General features: G+C 39.6%; 1 protein-coding gene across 6 annotated transcripts in view; it reads left to right on the top strand.

Moving 5' to 3' along the window:
• unc-13 (protein unc13 homolog) overlaps positions 1-19822 on the top strand; it is a 98550-nt gene extending 78728 nt beyond the window's left edge. For 4 of the 6 annotated variants that reach the window (XM_085486498.1, XM_085486500.1, XM_085486491.1 and 1 more), the window contains 12 exons: positions 3019-3160; positions 3391-3837; positions 4347-4497; positions 5701-6435; positions 6526-6747; positions 6837-7289; positions 7429-7560; positions 7645-7870; positions 8180-8326; positions 9648-9752; positions 9881-10043; positions 10148-19822. In XM_085486498.1, coding sequence (XP_085342624.1) covers positions 3019-3160; positions 3391-3837; positions 4347-4497; positions 5701-6435; positions 6526-6747; positions 6837-7289; positions 7429-7560; positions 7645-7870; positions 8180-8326; positions 9648-9752; positions 9881-10043; positions 10148-10445 — 3221 coding nt within the window. In that variant the 3' untranslated portion in view covers positions 10446-19822. The remainder of the gene's footprint in view (positions 1-3018; positions 3161-3390; positions 3838-4346; positions 4498-5700; positions 6436-6525; positions 6748-6836; positions 7290-7428; positions 7561-7644; positions 7871-8179; positions 8327-9647; positions 9753-9880; positions 10044-10147) is intronic. The other 2 variants (XM_085486506.1, XM_085486505.1) reach the window with 1 other exon arrangement.
• The last annotated feature ends 315 nt before the right edge of the window (positions 19823-20137 follow it).

Raw genomic sequence — 20137 nt, 5'->3', positions numbered from 1 at the left:
AGCAGATTGCGAGGACCGAGGACGAGGAAATCGTATTCCCTCGGGACGAGAATTCCACCTTTCGCGCGAGAGAAGCTTTACGAGTTAATAAAAAGTATGGCTGTCGTAAAAGTGCGATACACATATCAGCGCATATGTATAATCATCGGGATCTCCGTAGTATGATCCATTAAAAATTAATGTCTCATCACGGCTGCAAATGTTAAATTAGCGCTTTCACACGAGATTGGACTCGTTCGAGGACTCGTCGCTCAGCAGAATCGATACGCGAATTGATAACGATCAACCTCATATAACGCACACGCAAACGAGAAATTACATACATTCGATGATGCCGATGATAAGTGCGATATATTTTGCATCGTATCGCGGTCAGTCGATGCGACGTTTCCTTTCTCGAAATTAGATCATAATCGCAACGCGAGAGATGCATATTGTATTCCTGGTCGGTTTCGATATATATTTAAAAATTAAATTTGCGAGAGCAAAATCGATTGCGATGAATTGCGACATGAATAACGCATACATTTGATTGAAATATCGTTTAATTGGAAGGAATTTTCGAAACGTTCGATAAATCTGCCATATTCGGTAATGGACTTTATTATGCGTCTCTCTAAAGCGTCTGGATTCAATTCCGAGTGAGTTTTTCATTTAATCCGATTTACGGAAAATCGTCTTAGATGCAGATTTGAATGAACCGACACGAATCGCGCGTGAAACTGACATGATCGTATATCGAATTAATCAATCGTTATGCACGATATATATTTGAGACGTAATAATATTTACGCAATGCGTAATTTTTATTAAATTAATGAGGTTACAGCATATTCGTCTATGTCAGTTGGGAAATTACACATTATTATGCACGACCACAGAGCGTAAAGTTGCGCAAATTACAACACACATACACACACACAAACAGACATAGAGCATTCAGACGCGCGTTTATATATACGCGCCGAGACCCTTGACATCTCTCACGAAGTGGATTGTGGCGATGACTCGATGATTAATGAGATTAGGTATGAAATCGACATTCATCGAGGGGGCAGGGAGCATCAGCGATCGTCCCCGCTGCAATCGGCGATGCGAAATCGCAAAGAGTTAGTAGCATGGGCATGTGTGTCTGTCCGTCGATCTAAATCGGAGCACGTATGATTAAATATATATGTGATACATCACAAATATATATCTATATTTATTTGTCTTATGAATATACACCCTTTATATGTCTGCAATACATATGTCTATATATAATTGTACGTACATACATACATACATGTAAACTATATATACATATACATACATATATATATGTATTGATATATGTATATGTATAATGATAAATGTATGTATATAATTCTCACGCCGAGCTTCTGCACGCTTTTAAGATGGCTGTCTCTAAAGGCTATCGAAGTGTCCAATCCAGATGAATGTTGAGCCTTTGCATGCATTTTCTTCACACGAGATATATATATAAATAAATATAAAATTAATTATAATTTGAGTCGAAAATAAAGAAAATATTTCTTATGTCATTTTGTAATGAACGTTAATTGATAAGACTCGTTATCTATATTCATTGTTATTCACGCGTGTACGTATATTTTGCTCTCACACAAACACAAGTTTTTTGAGAGCACGTTTTTCTGCCTTTTACGAAATAAAGTCGAGTATTTTAATTGAGAGTCTGAAGAGTTTTGTAAAAACTACTAAGCGGTTTAATTGAGAAGATACAATGGATGCATCGACTTTCCTCAATTCCTTGTATATTTCGAGATAAAAGCCCTACGGGACTCGCGCTACGTTTTTAAACTACCTGTTTTTAATTAAGTTCTCACATAAAGCAGAGTCATATTTATTCATTCGGCCAACGGCACGAATAAATGACGTGAGAACAGTGCGACTAGATGAATATGAAACACCTGGAAAAAAAGTTTCTTCCAGATAGCCTGCTGTCCATTATCCATAAATGCTAAAAAAATTATGACGACGGTGACGAAACATCGAAACAATTCATAAATAACCTACATATACTATTCGATGCGCAACAATGCAAATTTTTATTTTTATTATCGGAAACTATTAAATATTATTATTATTAAATATATAACAATAAATATAAAACGAAATAATATGAAGTTTCGATGCGTGGGAATTTTTTCTCGTAAATAATAAATCTGTCGAACGCTAGAATAACGCTGATGGAGAACGCGTATATAAAATACGTCTAAATCAGAATTGGGGCGGAACAGTAAAATTTCATTACCTTCGCGTAGGGTGATGCGACCCCGGCTTCGAGAGTCGTAACTATGCGTTTGTGGCCGATCATCCTGGTATTCCGTCGACACGACCTGGAACGATGATTTCCCGTCGACGAACGATACGACAAGCTTGCACGATAGATTGTAATCCTGACTCGTTTATCGACGGCACTTTTTACAAGTATACGCGAGTCCATCGTTTTCTCCGCAAACCTCTGGAATTCCGCATCGTGTCTCGAATTCGATAGCTTATACGACACTTTTATCTCGTCGTTGTGATTTTTTTTTATTCCCGGTGGGGTCTATTTTTTTTCGATTGACACGGAAAAGAAATATAGTGTTCCGTAACAATATGCGGAAATTATATGAATATCTGACCCGATCCCGTTGCGACACGTTTTATTCGATTACAAATGGAAATGTGAAGTTATGATGAAGTTATGGTTGTTGACAATTTTTTTTTGTAAAGCGATGCGGAACAAATGTTCCGACGAATATCCAGGAATTCTGTGTTAGCTTTATTGGATTAACCCTCGCAGCCGCGTTCTTGGATACTGGCCAGCTGGCAAACTTCGATCCTAACGTTTTTATTCGATTTATATCTCGTGGTAATCGTATTATATGTACACCGCAAAATTGAAAATTTACGTTTTCGGCGATTAAAAAAAAATAATTTCTCGCGTGCGAATTCTAGGCATTCCAGTCTTGTGAATAATAGCCTAATTGTATTCTTCTCCCGCGTCCATAGTGATCGGCGCCCAGGGATTAATCGCCAAAGATAAAAGCGGCACATCCGATCCCTACGTGACGGTCCAAGTTGGCAAAGTGAAGAAACGTACGAGGACCATGCCGCGAGAGTTAAATCCAGTGTGGCACGAGAAGTTCTACTTGTAAGTAATTTCAACAAGTTTCTCTGCCACGCCAGCGGAATGCGTAATTTTCTTCAATCTTACTGGTAAAGTCTTTTGCAAATTTTCGCGCGACATCAACTGTCACATTTTCTTACCTTGTTGAAAACACAGGGACTTGATACGACATTTTCATTACTGGTTATTTAAATATTTGAATTTCTTTGATTTTTAAAAGAAGCTGGAATCATAATGAAAATTGCTACTTACAGCGAGTGCCACAATTCGTCCGATCGAATCAAGGTTCGAGTGTGGGATGAGGATAACGACCTCAAGTCGAAGCTGAGGCAAAAGCTCACGAGGGAGAGCGATGACTTTCTCGGGCAGACCATCATCGAGGTCCGGACGCTCAGCGGCGAGATGGACGTCTGGTACAATCTGGAGAAGAGGACGGACAAGAGCGCGGTGTCGGGCGCGATTCGGCTACACATTAGCGTCGAAATTAAGGGCGAGGAGAAGGTGGCGCCTTATCACGTGCAATACACCTGTCTGCACGAGAACCTCTTCCACAGCCTGTGCGAGGAGAACGGCGGCATGGTAACTCTGCCACAGGCGAAGGGCGACGACGCCTGGAAGGTCTACTTCGATCCTCCCGGCGAGGAGCTCGTTGACGAGTTCGCCATGCGCTACGGCATCGAGAGCATCTACCAGGCGATGACGTGAGTGCTGTTAAAAAATCATATACGTCGAAGATTATTATCTCGGAATGACTTTTCGAACCGCAAATTTAAATTCTCGAGCAAACCATTTTTATTCTTGTTATTAAAGTTGAGATTGAACTTAGAAGTACGAAATAACGGGAATAATAATTGGAATTAAAATTATGCATTATATATACTTACTTGAGATTGAAACAGGTAATGATGTTTAATTATTGCTTCGAAAGGAAAATACTAAATGTTGAATATTTCTAATTTATCGCTACCGCAGTAATAGAAAATGAACGAAATGACATTACAGCGACATTAAATTTTCTTGTATAACAATTTTTCCGACAGGCATCTTTTTTAACCTTGCCTTGAGAAGAGGTAACGTTTTATAATGTTATATATCTTACTTGAAATTAAAATGCAGGCAATAACTCTGCTTCTTAGGTGATTATCGTAGCTTCGATCGTTCGATATGCGATTCTGGTTCCGTCACCGTGAACCGATCTCGTATTTTCCAGGCACTTCCACTGCCTCTCAACCAAGTACCTGTGTCCAGGCGTGCCGGCCGTTATGTCGACTCTTCTGGCAAACATAAACGCGTACTACGCCCACACGACCGCTAGCCCGGCCGTGTCGGCCAGTGATAGATTCGCCGCCAGTAACTTCGGGGTGAGTGCCGGATATGTTGAAGGTTACGTGGTAGAAGTCGAGGTATAGGGACGTGAAGGATGGTGGACGCTCGGATTCTGCAACTAGCGAGAAATACTTCTGCAATTTCCTGCCAACCAGCGCTATCCGTTATCCCGAGTTGGCGCCGTCGACTTGCGCAAAGACGCAAGAGAGAATCTCTTTCTAGCTCTATCAATTACATTCTCGCCGGGTCGCGAATAAGAGACGAGCTGACGCGAATATTCAAATAATTACTTCGCGAACTTTCGAATGGGATTAAGTGATATACATACCTATCCGGGCAGCGTCGAGTATCTTGAGAAGAAAATTTGAATCTCTTGGTAAAATTGAGCATTTAGCGGGGATTAGAAGAGATTTCTCTCTCTTGAAAGATTAATAATAAAATTAATAACTTGACTCTTTTCGTTATAAAATTGCAAGAACAATCAAATCCAACTCAACAATAAAGCTTAAATATTTGCGTAGGATTTAAGACATCTTTACGAATCCGTGCCGCGGATTAAAGATTTAAGATTGTGCCGTGTTTATGATTGCATTTTTCTGTTGCCCTCTTTCTTAGTCTACAATCTTTTTTTCTTAGAAAAAATTACGAAAAGTATATATATATATACATGTTAATTAAGATTTTAATTAAGATTTTCTCTTCTACCGCGCATTCTGTTTTTGCAATGTAGATTTTAGCCGAGTCGCGCAGTCAAGACTAGCCAAAACTGGATTTTTCACCGTGTAGAGAATATGGAAATGTTTTTCTCGAACTGGCCCTGCCTATAAATCGACGTTCTTTCGGTACTTGTAAAACAGCGAACAATATGTGAACCAAAATTTAGCACGAAATTTAAATTCGCGAATCTTTTAATTCCACAGATGTTTTTTACATTCCTGAATTATACATGATATTCTCCCTTTCGAAAATATTACGGTGGAATTTTTCGCGTTCCGAAGAAATTCAGCGCGGTTGAAAATTTTCGGATATCATGGTAGTTGAAACTCGACGAGAGAGTCTCTTCACAAAACGCGCAGCTACTCTCCATTGGTAAAAAGCTGTCGGGATAAAATAGGAAGAGAGCATTCGATGTAAACCCGTGTGTGTGTGTGTATGCCCGACAAAAAAAGAAAAGCTTACTGCAACTACAAATGACATTAATAAAAGAAGCGCTCAGTCGGATTTTCTTCTCGTTATAGAAAGAGAAATTCGTCAAGCTACTGGATCAGCTGCACAACTCTCTCAGGATCGACCTATCAATGTATAGGAACAACTTCCCGGCCTCAAGCCAAGAGAAATTAATGGATTTAAAGAGCACCGTGGATCTGCTGACGAGTATCACGTTCTTCCGTATGAAAGTCCAGGAACTGTCGAGTCCGCCGCGGGCCAGCACCGTTGTCAAGGACTGTGTCAAGGCATGCCTGCGATCGACCTATCAGTTCCTCTTCGAGAACTGTTACGACCTGTACAATCGAGAGTTCCAAGCAGACCCGAACGAGGCGAAGAGGGACTCGGACGATCACGGGCCGCGGCTGGACTCGCTCGACTTCTGGCACAAGTTGATCGCCTTGATAGTCTCGGTGATCGAGGAGGACAAAAACAGCTATGCGCCCGTGTTGAATCAATTCCCTCAGGAGCTCAACATCGGTCAACTGTCGGCGGCCACGATGTGGTCTCTGTTTGCGGTGGACATGAAGTACGCTCTGGAGGAGCACGAGCAGCATAGACTGTGCAAGTCCTCGGCCTATATGAATCTACACTTCAAGGTCAAGTGGCTACATGCCAATTACGTCAAGGACGTGCCGCCATATAAGGGCGCCGTGCCGGAATATCCGGCTTGGTTTGAGCCCTTCGTCATGCAGTGGCTTAACGAGAATGACGATGTCTCGTTAGAATATCTCCACGGTGCCTTTAGTAGAGATAAAAAGGAAGGCGTAAGTAATATATCTCATATACGGATTCTTATTCGTACGAATCTCTCGCGACGCGGTCTTTAATTGGTCCCCCAATTGTTTTCCTTACAGTTCCAAAAGAGCAGCGAGCACGTGCTCTTCAGCGTCTCCGTCGTCGACGTCTTCACGCAACTGACGCAGTGCTTCGACGTGGTATCGAAACTCGAGTGTCCGGATCCGGAGATCTGGAAGAGGTACATGAAGAGATTCGCGAAGACCATCGTCAAGGTTCTGGTGGCCTACGCGGATATAGTGAAGAAAGAATTCCCCAGTCATCTAAAGGAGGAACGAATCGTACGTTCTCGAGAGTGATATAATCTGCAACAAAAATTTAGCGCACCGACTGGATTGAACTAAAAATAAATCGACTTTATTCCGCACAGGCGTGCATTCTGATGAACAACATCCAGCAACTTCGGGTGCAGTTGGAGAAGATGTTCGAATCGATGGGAGGCGACAAGCTCGAGGAAGACGCGGCGAACATATTGAAGGAATTGCAACAGCAGCTGAACGGCGCTCTGGACGATCTGGCCATGCTCTTCGCGAACAGTCTGGAGCCGCGAATAACGGTTTCTGTCAGAGAGTTGGGAGATCTTCTGTGTGCTATCAAAGGCGGAGGGCAGGTAACTTTATCACAGCCGGCCCAGAGAAACAACGTAACTGCGGAGGCTGACGACGTTTTGAGGCCGCTCATGGTTCTACTCGACGGTAGTCTATCTTTGTACGCCGAGTCGTGCGAGAAGACGGTACTGAAGAGACTGTTGAAAGAACTGTGGAAGATAGTCATGAGGATTTTAGAGAAGACCGTAGTTTTGCCACCTATGACGGATAAGAGCGTATGTTACTTGCGTTATGATTTTATTTTACACTTTTCTATTGTAATTCTATTGTAATTCTATTGTAGTTAAACCGATAGAATATTCATTATATATTGCGACGTGTGTGTTACGGTTTAATCATTCTTGTCTCTTGTAGATGATGTTCAAGAACTTGACAGATAATGCCAAAAATCTCGCCGCGAATGCCAAGATAGAAGACATGTCGAAGCTGTTTAAGAATCACATGGCCGGGAAGCCCGATGTGAAAAATGCCATTAGCGGAGTTATGGTAATACAAATTAATCATTCAAATTAAATTTCTGAGAAAAAATTACTTTGCGATTATTGTCAACTACTAATCTCGTTTCTTCAGGATATCTCCAAGGAAGTGGAGAAGAATCTTTCGCCGAAGCAGTGCGCGGTTCTCGACGTCGCTCTGGACACGATTAAACAGTACTTCCACGCCGGTGGTAACGGCTTGAAGAAGACATTCCTGGAGAAATCGCCGGAACTGCAGAGCCTCCGTTACGCACTGAGTTTGTACACGCAAACAACGGACACCCTCATCAAGACCTTCGTCACTTCGCAAATCGGTCAAGGTACATTACTGAATTTATCGTTTGCGTTACAAATTTATATATAAGTTGTAATAATTATTTATTCATTTCTAATAATACAATTATTATTTTTATATGTGTCTCTTGTTACATTGCGAACGCAATCGCGATGAGAGAGAATCAGGAATACACTCACGAGATAGTTAGACACCACAAACGATATATTCTAATGACACATTACATTACACGATCCGCGGCGCGATCCGTCTCACTCGTAAAGAATCGATATATATCGGCGTATGCGTTTCCTCTACACTTACATTACGACGATAATGAAAATTGTCGGGACAGTGCCGCTGAACGACGCGTCAACGCTACGTCAGCGTCAGCGTTCGATGAGCAGCGAGAGGGGTGACGAAGGGGAAGGAGCCGAGGGTATGGACCTCGAGGAACCCCTTCGCCAGAGCAAGCCCTCTCTTCGTCGAGAGAGCCGACAAGGTACCAACAGAGCAGACCTTAGTAGGTCTTGCGGGAAGTGTCGGAAAAACTTTTAGGACGTAGTGAACTGATCGTCGCGTCGAGACGTCTCAAGATATATCATCTATATCTTGATGTATCCATATTTTTATTTACCTATTTTCACACATCCATTTCATCGCGAATGGAAATGATTTTCCGATAATATATTTCGCAATGCTTGAGTTGACAATTTTGCATTTATTATATATATTAATTTTTTTTTATTCGTTCACTATAAAAGAAGGATATTTTAAAGACGTCTCGATGTTTCGATAGCTGTGTTAGGAAGCTGTGCTGTTATCACTGCCGCTGCTGCTACTGCCGCCACTTTTGCTGCTACTACTACTACTACTGAGAACTTTAATGATTCACACACAAAATGTCTCTCTTTCGAGCTCATATTTGTTTCAACACGACGCTTTAAACACGTATATATATATATATACACACACACACACACATATGTTACACAAGGAAAGTCTACCATTTGACCACTGACCACTGATCACATGATCTTCTTACGAACGTCATTGCCTAGCGCTATACATATACAAGTTTATTTTTACAATGAAGATTCGAAGGAACGAATACTCCCGAAGAAAGGATCGATCGCTTATATCATGGACACTTGTATCATCCGGAATCGAAATTTTATCTCTATTTTCAATTTTAATTCTCTCACGTGTTTATTGGATTATTTCGATAGATTTAGTTTATATAGAAATTGAGCTCCTATTTGTATCTTTAATAAGCAGTAAACAAATAGTTTTCCACTTAAATATTTTACAAGAAAAACTTGTGACAAAACTATAGATTAAATAATTTTAAAAAGATATAACCAGGCTGCTTAAAAATATCAAAATAATTATAAATTGAAAATTGAGATCGAAAGTAGGAGAAAAATTTCGACTCAGGATACGCACTAAATCTTTTGAGCTGAAATTCTCCGAACGCTAAAAATAATTTTCGACGGAGAACCGAAAGATATAAAACCATTTAAAAGCTCATCACACACCGTGTGATTAATGCACAAAACTATGCGCTGGCTGACTTCGTCTTCTCTGAAAATTACTGACGAGATAATTGCTCTGACGAGAATCAACAAGTACCTGAGCTGCTTATTATCAGAGCATGTAATCTGCTCTAGAGATAGTTAAATCGAGATTAGACTCTTAGCCTTAGTCTCATCGAATCGTAGCATCAGATAGAATCAGACGAAGTCCGCGTAGTATCTAGATGCATATTTTAGCTTCACGGCATCTCCTACTCGAGCTTAAATTCTAACTTCAATTTTTTTAAGTTCCAGATATCGCCGCTTCGGAAGAGGGTTCGGTGGGCGAAGTTAGCATCCAGGTGGATCTTTTCACACATCCGGGAACGGGAGAACAGAAAGTCACCGTCAAAGGTACGTTTACGATTTTGCTAAAATCGTATATAAATATTTGACAATTAATAATGCAAAAATTGATCATTTATTTTTTAAATCGCGTCGATAATAATTGAATTAAATAAGCAAAACTTTCGCGCTTCTAGTTGTTGCCGCGAACGATTTGAAGTGGGTGTTGGCGACAGGCATGTTCAGACCATACGTCGAGGTGAATCTGATCGGGCCGCATCTCACTGGCAAAAAGAGGAAACAATCGACGAAATCGAAGAGCAATAACTGGTCGCCGCAATTCAACGAGAGCTTCGACTTGTAAGTCACGCTAATAATAATTCAACTCCTGGACAACGATTACAATTTTGTCGTCGACGCAAAATTCTCTCCAATTATTTATCTCCCCTTTTTTTGTTCCTCAGCATGATCGGTAACGAGCAACAACAGCTAGACTTTTACGAGCTACACATTTGCGTGAAAGATTACTGCTTCGCGCGAGAGGACAGACTCGTCGGCGTCGCGGTGATGCAGCTGAAGGACATCGTCGAGGAGGGTTCGTGCGCGTGCTGGCTGTCGCTCGGCAAGCGCATCCAGATGGACGAGACCGGCTGGACGATCCTGCGAATTCTCTCGCAGCGCAACAACGACGAGATCGCGAAAGAGTTCGTGAAGCTCAAGAGCGACATCAGGCAGGAGACACCGCTGCCGAATCCTACCTGAGGAGACACGACGCCGCGTTAAATAAGCCGACCGCGAAGCGATTCGAGTACTTCGAGCTTGGAAAGAGCCCGAAGAGGAGGAGGATGGGGATGAGAAACAGGAGGCCGTCCAAAGGGAGTTAGCATTATTCGATGCCTATGGTGCCACGGAGCGAACGAAATCTTTCACGACTAATTTCGCGAGAGAAAGAGCGAGTGTGTTAGAATGAGAGAAAGAGAGAGAAAGGTAATTCGCCCGAGGAAAACGAACCCTTCCGCCCTTCTCCGCTGCGAGACACTACGCCAGGGAGGAACCAGGATCCTAGGCAGCAGGATTTCTTTTATCGTGGAATTTCCTTCCTCCGGCTCCCTCGCGCCGCAGAGCTCGGTCGAGTTTGGTATATCCCTCTCCCTTTTTTACGTCTTACAAAACACGTACACACATATATACATACATACACACGCACATATATATATAAAATATACAGAGCTTTAACCCCGTCCCTGGACAGCGACGATGAGCACCGGGAAACCACCTGATCCATATGATCCCGAGCTAGGACGACGAGCTAGGTCAACAATCCCGCGTGGCTCGGCGTTCGTCCGGCAATACAATAAGGAAAAAAGAGGGAGAATTTCTCCTACCCAGATTTACGGAAAGAACGGAAGCTCGGACAGCGACGACGCTTTAATACTATATAAGACACGTCGGACTCTTCTTCGTGCGAGTGAGACACAGGGGAGAGAGAGAGAGAGAGAGAGGGGAGGAAGGGAGGAAGAGATGAAGGAAGAGGAGTGTTCGCGAGCCGAGGAAACGCGAAAATAGTGCTGCCAGTACGCAATATATTTGGTAATATTCGTAACGTAAAATAGGACGAGAGAAAGAGAGAGAGAGAGAGATGAGAGCGCCGCGAAAAGGACTGAGAAAACGGTGTGTCGCGCAAAAATTCCGCGACAAGGACTCTCTCTCTCTCTCTCTCTCTCTCTCTCGATCGGACGCGCCGCCGTTCGCCGAAAGACTGACCTCTGAGATCAGGGAGAAGACGAAGAAGAGACGAGAGGAGACCCGGTCCAGCGCGTGCGGCATCAGGATCCTCGACCGTCACGTGCTAAAAAACAAGAGGAGGACGAAGTCGAACGCGCCGCGCAAGGATGTGCAGAAGAAGGATCATATGTAGAGAGGAGGATCGCAAAAAAAAAAAAAAAAAAAAAAGAAGAAATACGAAAATTCATAATTAACACACACGTACACACATACACGCGCACGCGATACGACCGCGTCGTTTCTAGGCCGTTTGTTCGAGGAGGACGAGTTTACTGTAGATAACGTGAAAACATTGTTGACGAAAAAAAAAAAAGGTTTTTCTAAATATACAGTTTAAATGTAGCATTGCGTACGACCAAATAGGCACGTCCTGTGACGTCACTCAGCGACGTGCCGTTAGTAATAAAAACAAAAAAAAGTTAGTAAGGCATTGTAATTGTAAAGTAACGTTCTTATTCGCATAAGATTATACCAGAGATGGATCGTCTGACTGCTGCTGATGTTATTGCCGCTGTTGCGAATGATGATGTCCGAGATCCGTCCGAGGACTTCGGGATGAGTTGCGCAAAAGCGTGGAAACGATTCCGGAACGCGAGAAAATCTAACATAATTAAGACACGCACGCGACGATCGATATCATCGCTCGCGTTTCCGGGTAATCGTTTTCGGGTGTTTTGATGTAACAGAAAGAGGAGAAGAATTTTGAGGACGAATTCACCTTCTACGAACCGGCGAGCGTGCGAGGTCTAAAAATGAAACTTTACATCCTTGTAATTAGTACTGTCGATACTCGGGGATATTTCAGGTGCGATTATCCGAGCGACCGATATTATTTCTCCGGTATATTGTTCACTCGGGTCTAACTTTGAAATCTAACATCTCTGACTCGTGAATCTTGAATCAATGCTACTCGTAGTGCGCGCAAAGTAATCATATCGTAGCTCTTGATTCCGTCTGTAGCGATCGCTGCTTCTTTACGCACGTCTCTCTCTCTCGAAATATGACGTATCGAGGAACTGGACGTTAAAATCCGCTACTATTCCTATTATCGCTATTAGCTTCATCATCTTCTGTACGTCTCGTCTCGTACTATACTTGTACATATAGCGGACGTTCGCCTGTTCGTATAAGAATACGCGTTACGCACGATTTCTCTGTCGTCTCCGCCGATCTCTCTTATACCTCTAGAGAAATTCGTATCAGATCGACGGGGTTCGAAGGGACGTCTCCTCTCGAAGAAACGATCGCAGCACATCCTCGCGATATTCGCTCGATCGTACGAAGCTTCGGTCGGATCCCTCCGTGAGAGAAACACAAATGCACGCGATCTCGTATCCGATGAATCCAATCATCGCCCAGCCCGTGCAGGTGCCCGGGCAGGTACAACACAACTCCGGAGAGATTACGCTATATTCAAAAGTTTCTACTACGTAGTACGTCTAGATTATACTTACGTATTGTGTATAGTGTCTAAACTGCTGATGTAGCTGCGAGCGCGGGATTTTCGATCGGCAAAGAGAGAAAGAATCGAGTACAACACTTAATAAACAAAATAATAATAATATATGAACGTCCGATCAACACACACACATATACACACCTCAGCTGCAGATGCTTTCCGAATTTGAGTGTGTGTTCGTCGAAACATCGCACCATGAATTGAAGGATCTTATCAGCAACAGTGATGTAACCTACCTCTTTGAGAACACTTTCGTGAAAGAATTAATCTTAAAGTTAAGAGAAATAAATTAATATTAATTAATTATAGATTAATCATTTATATATTCATTAAGTTTAAATATTTAACAAAAAAAAGAGTGTGACAGATATTCTATCGGAACGTTGATATATATTTCAAAATATCCTTCGCCAATCATATACAAGACATCTAGAATCATATTAGAATCTTGCTAGAACGTTTCAACTTCAATTTCATGATCGATTTGAAGAAAGCACCTGCATCTGCATCTGTCACCGACGTTGTCGGAAATTCAAGCAGGAAAGAAAAAAACACGGGTCCGCGACCTCGCCACCATCTTCATTTGTAAAAGTGTCTATTTTCTCCGCTGCCTAACTAAGTACATTATTGAATACGAATGGGCTGGCGAATTCGGCATTCAGATCGATCTCGTCGACGAACCCGTCTCCGAACGATATCTCATTTGGATCGGATCGACCGAAAAAAAAATCTCGATCCTGGATCCATCGACGCGATCGTCGACGAGATTGGTCGCCAATTTTTCCTCCTACTCTTCGCTTCGATTAATATCTCTTGTAAGCTTAAATGAAAATATCTCGTGTATTCTGTGATAATTACCCCTTAAAAAGGACACTAAAACACGCTACACCGTACACGCACAAAAAAAAAGACAAACACACACGTACGAAGGGGATGAAGTCCGCGTATGCGGAACAAGGAAATTGTACAGAAACTCTGGACACAGACATATAAACAAAGATAGATACAACTTACGTCATTACACCGATCCCAAACATAGCAGCAGTATTCTTCTTCTTTAAACACATTCCCATGTTTCTATTCTCTGTAATCATTAAACGTTCGAGGAATGTCATCGGGATGGTAACGAAAGACAAAAAAAGAGATATATATGTATATACTTATACGTACGTATATAGAGTGTGTTGATCCAGGCTCGCCTTTACTTCCTTGCATCTACCGATCCTGTGACCAATTCGCAGTTAATTTTTCCTTAGCGAAAGTTTGATCCTTTTCCACGACTTTCTAATGTCAAATACATCTTAAGCCTCTTAAATAAAAATTCTGTGAAAGTAAAATTCACTTTGATCTGAATAAAATTTAATAAGGCTCCGCCGTTCGTTGAAGTTCTTAGACTTTTTATCGTCTTACAGTTCAAAAAGTTATCGCTACCTTGATGCTTTTTGTTGAGAAAATACACACGAAATTGATCGGAGAGTTCGTAGATATGGGGCGTGGAACCTGAAACAAACCGTGTATCGTGTTAATAAATCGCAACAATTTTACCAAGGATATATAAAAAGATAAGAGACGCAAAAGTAGCATGCAGAGCATAACAATAATGATTTTTTTGACCGCGAAAATTAATTCAGACACTTCAAGATTTTGCGAGTAAAATATTTTATAATTAAAGTGGCATACGTGATATTTATTAATTTATATTAATTTTCATATAAATCGGATATTTAATATACATTTTTGTTCCAATAAAATTTTTTACATAAATTCTCTTTTTGTTCTTTTCTAAAATATATTTTTCGTCATTCTCGATTTTTCAAATTACAATGCGAGACGCTGTTCACTTTGAATTTTATAAATTGATATTCAACAAGATTTACATCCTGTCTCGAAGGTCAAAGACAAGTCGAGTCATTGACGGGTGTGGCGAAATGAGGATAAATTGATTCATCGTCACTTTCCGGATTCGTTCGTGCATAACAAAGAAGCATTTAAAGGAACTTCAATGGAGAGCGACAGGTCAAATACTTCGATTACTCTCTTATTTATGTTGAAGAGACGGGCTCTTAATTGCCGCAAACTTTTGCGTCCGGTCGACTCGAGATGAATTAAGACCAGAAGAACTTCAGTCCAGATTTTGTAACCGCTAGAAATGAAACGCGTTAACAAGGGGGGATAAATGAGAGATCGTGTAACAAACAAACAAAAAAATTGTGGAGAAAAAAAGATATACACACAACTGTTGACAATACTATGCTTGAAAAATCGTATGACACATATGTGTAATGTACCTAATAAATATTTAAAGCAAGACGGGAGATGTTTGTGTTTCGTAAGTACAAGCGTTTACTAAGAGTAAAGTCGCGTGATTAGAGCACGAAAAGACGATGCACTCGCGCGATGCATAACTTTTGTGCGGATTACCGCGTGCGATTTATTAGGTAATTACGTCTAACGAGTAAAGAGAGAAGCAACTTTGTCGTCCCACGGAGAGCGCTTTTGTCGAGACAATTTTTTTTCGAGGAAAGAAAGACGAAAATGAAAGAAAAGAAGAGGGAAAGGAAGAGAGATTTCAAGGATACATCTCCGCTATGCAGGTCACGGGTGTTTAATTAAAAGGTGATCCAAGCAATTATGTATCCGAGTATGTGAAACACGCACATTCGACACAAAGAATACCTATTTACCGTATATCGAATCTCTCTTCGGTAATGCACATTATTTCGTTTGTTCGCTCATCTACGAATTATTTCCCAGCAAACTGGATGCATACATATGTATATAATGACACAAACGGTACATACAAAATACACACACACACATACAATATACACACATATGAGCGAGATTGCACTTGTGTGACTCCACATTCACACAGATCGAAACTCCGAATGCACGCGTCGTCGTTACATTTCTCATTCTGAAAGCGAATCATCATCATCATTATCATAATCATTCTCACAGCAGATGACGATAAATACCGATATTGTTCCGCTAATCGATTCGCTCGATTCAATTCGTCGTATTGAACGATTGTGCGATTCGGACAAGCGCGTTGCCTCTCGAAATCCTGACAATCCTAGTGACATCAATGCATAACAAGATGCAATCACGGAGGATATCGACTTGCATCAATCGCACCGTTCAATTAGAGCTAGAGATCCATATATACACACCCGACTCGCCTCATTTGATGAATATATCGCGTGTCATTCACTAGCACTGCGTGCTGCTTATATAGTTGGCGAATGAAAGACTTGAAGGCGTGAATCTCTTTCTCTTGGGTTATCCATTTTTCTTTCATATCTACATGTGTTAGAGAGAAAGAGAGCTCTACCGATTCTATTACGATCGATCCGTTAACTGTTCCATAATGTAATAACGAACGTGAGATCTCAATATCGTATGACCGATATTGAGATCTGACTTGTCGCATTTAGCGTAAATGCGATTGTTTAACTTCCGCATGATGTTGACGTTCAAAGACATCTATATAGATTTTCAGCGCTAATTATGCGATGAAAACGCGATCCTAATTATTTGTTGTTTATATTTATTCGATGGTTTGTAAATATATAGAGAATAATTGAATAAAGTGTGAATGAAATGTGAGAGCGAGAGAGTTATTAAACAGAGAAGATTAAATCCAAGAGAATGATTAATTAGTTAATTATAGGGGGAAATATTGTAACAGAATGGAATGAGAGAGAGAGAGACAGAGAGATGAGAAGAGGACTTATTAGAGCTATATCATCGTTGAATCATCGCACCATGTGCCATATCATCGCATTATCAGAGAGGAAGACGGAGAAACAAAGTTTAAATATTATTAACTTTAAGTCTCACGCGCGCGTGTAATAGAATATACGGCCATATACATATGCATATACATATACAGAGACGGAATCATGCGAGTGGAAATCCGGAATATGTACAGCATTCGTTTGACTAACTGTGATTCGTTGCTGATCTTTATTCGAGAGTGATATAACATCCGATATACATATATATATATATATATATATATATATATATATATATAATATGTATATGAGATGTTATATATATTCTATAATTGCAGATGAAGAGGCGAGAGGTGAATGAATAGAGACATACAATATAACTTCACCAGGAAAAAAAACTGGATCTATCATGGAAAAAAAAAGATTGAATATATTGAATAAATATTACAAAATATTCATTATTGTGTATAATCGTATAAAAATGTTTAATTTCAAATCGGACCCTAAAACCGATTAAAATTTCAAAACTGTATAAGTGTAACACAGTATATGTACCTTTCTTAATTCATTTGCTTCTTCGAATATGTACCTTCCTTATTCATTTGCCTCTTACGTGTATATGCAATTTCGCGATGCGAAGACAATTTTTACCGCACCGGATATGCTCGATCGACACCATCCATTTGCGATATCGCATATTGTTCCGACTTCCGATCGGGGATCTGTCGAGATTCCCGATTTCCGGCGGAAGACAAGGGGGGAAAATCGTTAACGCGAACCTGTTTCATTCAATCATCATTCTCATCGTCATGATAAGCGAATCATATTCGTGTTGTCACCGAAGACACCGTCAGGAAGCGTCCGTTCGTCCTTACCCATAATAGCGAATGTCCTTTGTAATCTAATTTTCTCGCATTGACAGTACACACGCACGTGTAAGATATTATCGCATCTCGATCGTATAATCACAGAATATATTGCACATACGACTGCACATATTATATACATATTTACAAGTGTGTATATACATTATATATACATATACATATAATATATACATAGTCATATGTCCGTTGCTGTCTCATCCGCTCGATGGATTAAAATAATTTTCACGATATTTCATACATTTTGCTACAATTTTTCCATTTACTTCACTCCATCTCTACATTTTATCTCATCTCTGAAATTCTTTTCCGCGCTCATGTTTTTGTCATCCGAATAAAATGTTAACTCTCATACATTATGTAAATTACATTATTATATACAAGATGTCTCTCATTAAGCGTGCTTCCTTTGATTAAATTTTAATTGTTTTTTTCTTTTTTTCAAAAAAATATCAAAGTTATAACTTTTGAATTAAATAATCAAATAAGAGTTTTATAAAAACTAAGACTAAATTTTTATTCTTTACATTTTACTTCAATAGAATTTTAAATATTTGCAAAATGTATAACATCAATGTATTTATTATTTCAGAGAGAGATAGAATTTGCGGAGGAATGCAAGAAATTCAAACCACCTAAACCTAAGCAAATCTTTATTAATTAATGTAATTGCTGTACTGTGAATATATTTTTACAGTATACGTATATACATATATGATGTATATGTTTCTAACGAAAGAAACTATAATTTTGTTTTCAACAAAAGAAAATTTTAAAGTTATATGACAAATTGCAACATATTTATACTATAAGAAAAATTGAAAATTATTTACAGATCTTTTGGGCAAAAAGATTGTGCTGAAAAAGTGCGTTTAAAGAGAGATTATTCTGTATAAATATACACTGCATATTTATGTAAATATCCATAAATTGTCCATATCAGATTTAACTGATCCTATAAGCGTAGAAAATCTGAGAAGGAAATTCTTTATGGCGAAATTCCGAGAGACAGCTACGGAACGGTGATTTTGTGCCCATTACCTACTCCTAAAATTACATCCTAAAAATTCCAATGTTTCCGCAAGTGTCCGCCTCGATTTGTTGCCACATGTATTATTATTTTTCAATACACGGCTGCTCCGTGTTTTTCTCCGACTATCATTCTGCTCTTTCATCTCGCGCAGGCAGACAAAGGTAGGAGCACGTAGACAAAAGATAAAATGGACAAAGATGAATAGTTGGATACCTCTTTTGGGGCATTTTCACGGAAAAGAAAAGCGACTGAAACGAATGGACTAAATCTCTTTTATCATATAAGCGTAAATATCTTTTATTGTTTACGCTTTCTATTTCCTTAGTGTACTTTCAATGTTGCAGTGCTAAATATATAAAAATACAATAGAGCAATAGAAAGTGTGGGTAATAAAAGCATTTGCATTTGCACAATACGATTTTTTCAGAAATATAATAATTGTATATATAAAAAAGAAGATTACTGCTACAAAGTGTTTACGAAATACGTTGTTTCTCCATTTGTATTATTCCTATATCGAAAAAGACGGAGGCGCTGATTTTAAAACTAATCTAATTTGTACATTACGTTGTATATATTTCCGTTATAAATGTTAAAAAAAAATCGTGTCTCCTATGTGGGGGGTAGAGTTGCTCGTATCGCAGAAGGAATCATAGCGGCTGCCTTTTGCTCGAGTTTTAATCTTCAAAAAATATCCAATTAATTTTCCAGTAGAGTTGATTTTTTTTCTGGAGACTGTAGTATGATATGAAAGTACAACATATAATATTATGGATATAATACATAATTTAGTTAACTAAAATAATGCTAATAAATTGGATTGAAATTGGATTGTAGAATTCAATGCAAGAATGAATTTGTATAAATATTCGAGTAATCAATAGCCGCTATCGTGCCTTCGCGAATCGAAGAGTAAGAAAATTGAAATATTGTTGACGCAGATGTCCTAAGAGCAAAGTAAACGAGTCGTACGTTCGATATAATAATTTTTAATTCTACACTTTACCTCTCCTGTAGTCCATTCACACAGTTCTCTTGTTCCTCGTTTTGCGATCAATGTACCATATCCGAAGGGTGCTCTTAAAAGTGGACAGCGAAATGAAAAATGAAAGCTTGCAATGTATTAAGATGGTATATACCGTTTAAGTAACGGTAAGAAAAGATGGCTTTCTTATTGGTATAAGCTGCCTCAGGGGAAGGTAAAATCCAGGGACTCTAAATAAACTCATCCGAAACTACCTGCTTGAGATTTTTCTATTTGACGCGTATAATCCTCCTTTACTCCATCCTTGGTTTTTTTCCTTTTTAACATGAAAAATGACAATCAGATTATTAAAAAAGAGTTCACATATTTGAAATGTCTCTCATTAATTTTTTGATAATCTACTTGAGAAATAAAAATTACTTTTCACAAATAAAATTTTTCTACAATTTTCTGTATCACTATGAATAAAAATTGAAAATTGTGTTGACGCATAGCTAGAAAGACATTAAATAAGTTATATTAAATAAATAAGTTTAATCGGATATAGTGTGTACAGGATATCTGGAAA

The sequence above is a fragment of the Nylanderia fulva genome, unplaced genomic scaffold (assembly GCF_048542155.1).
Source record: "Nylanderia fulva isolate GAGA-0341 unplaced genomic scaffold, ASM4854215v1 Scaffold11, whole genome shotgun sequence".
Classification (NCBI taxonomy): Eukaryota; Metazoa; Arthropoda; class Insecta; order Hymenoptera; family Formicidae; genus Nylanderia; species Nylanderia fulva.
Note: the sequence above shows the minus strand (reverse complement) of the source record. Positions and strands in the feature narration are given on the sequence as shown.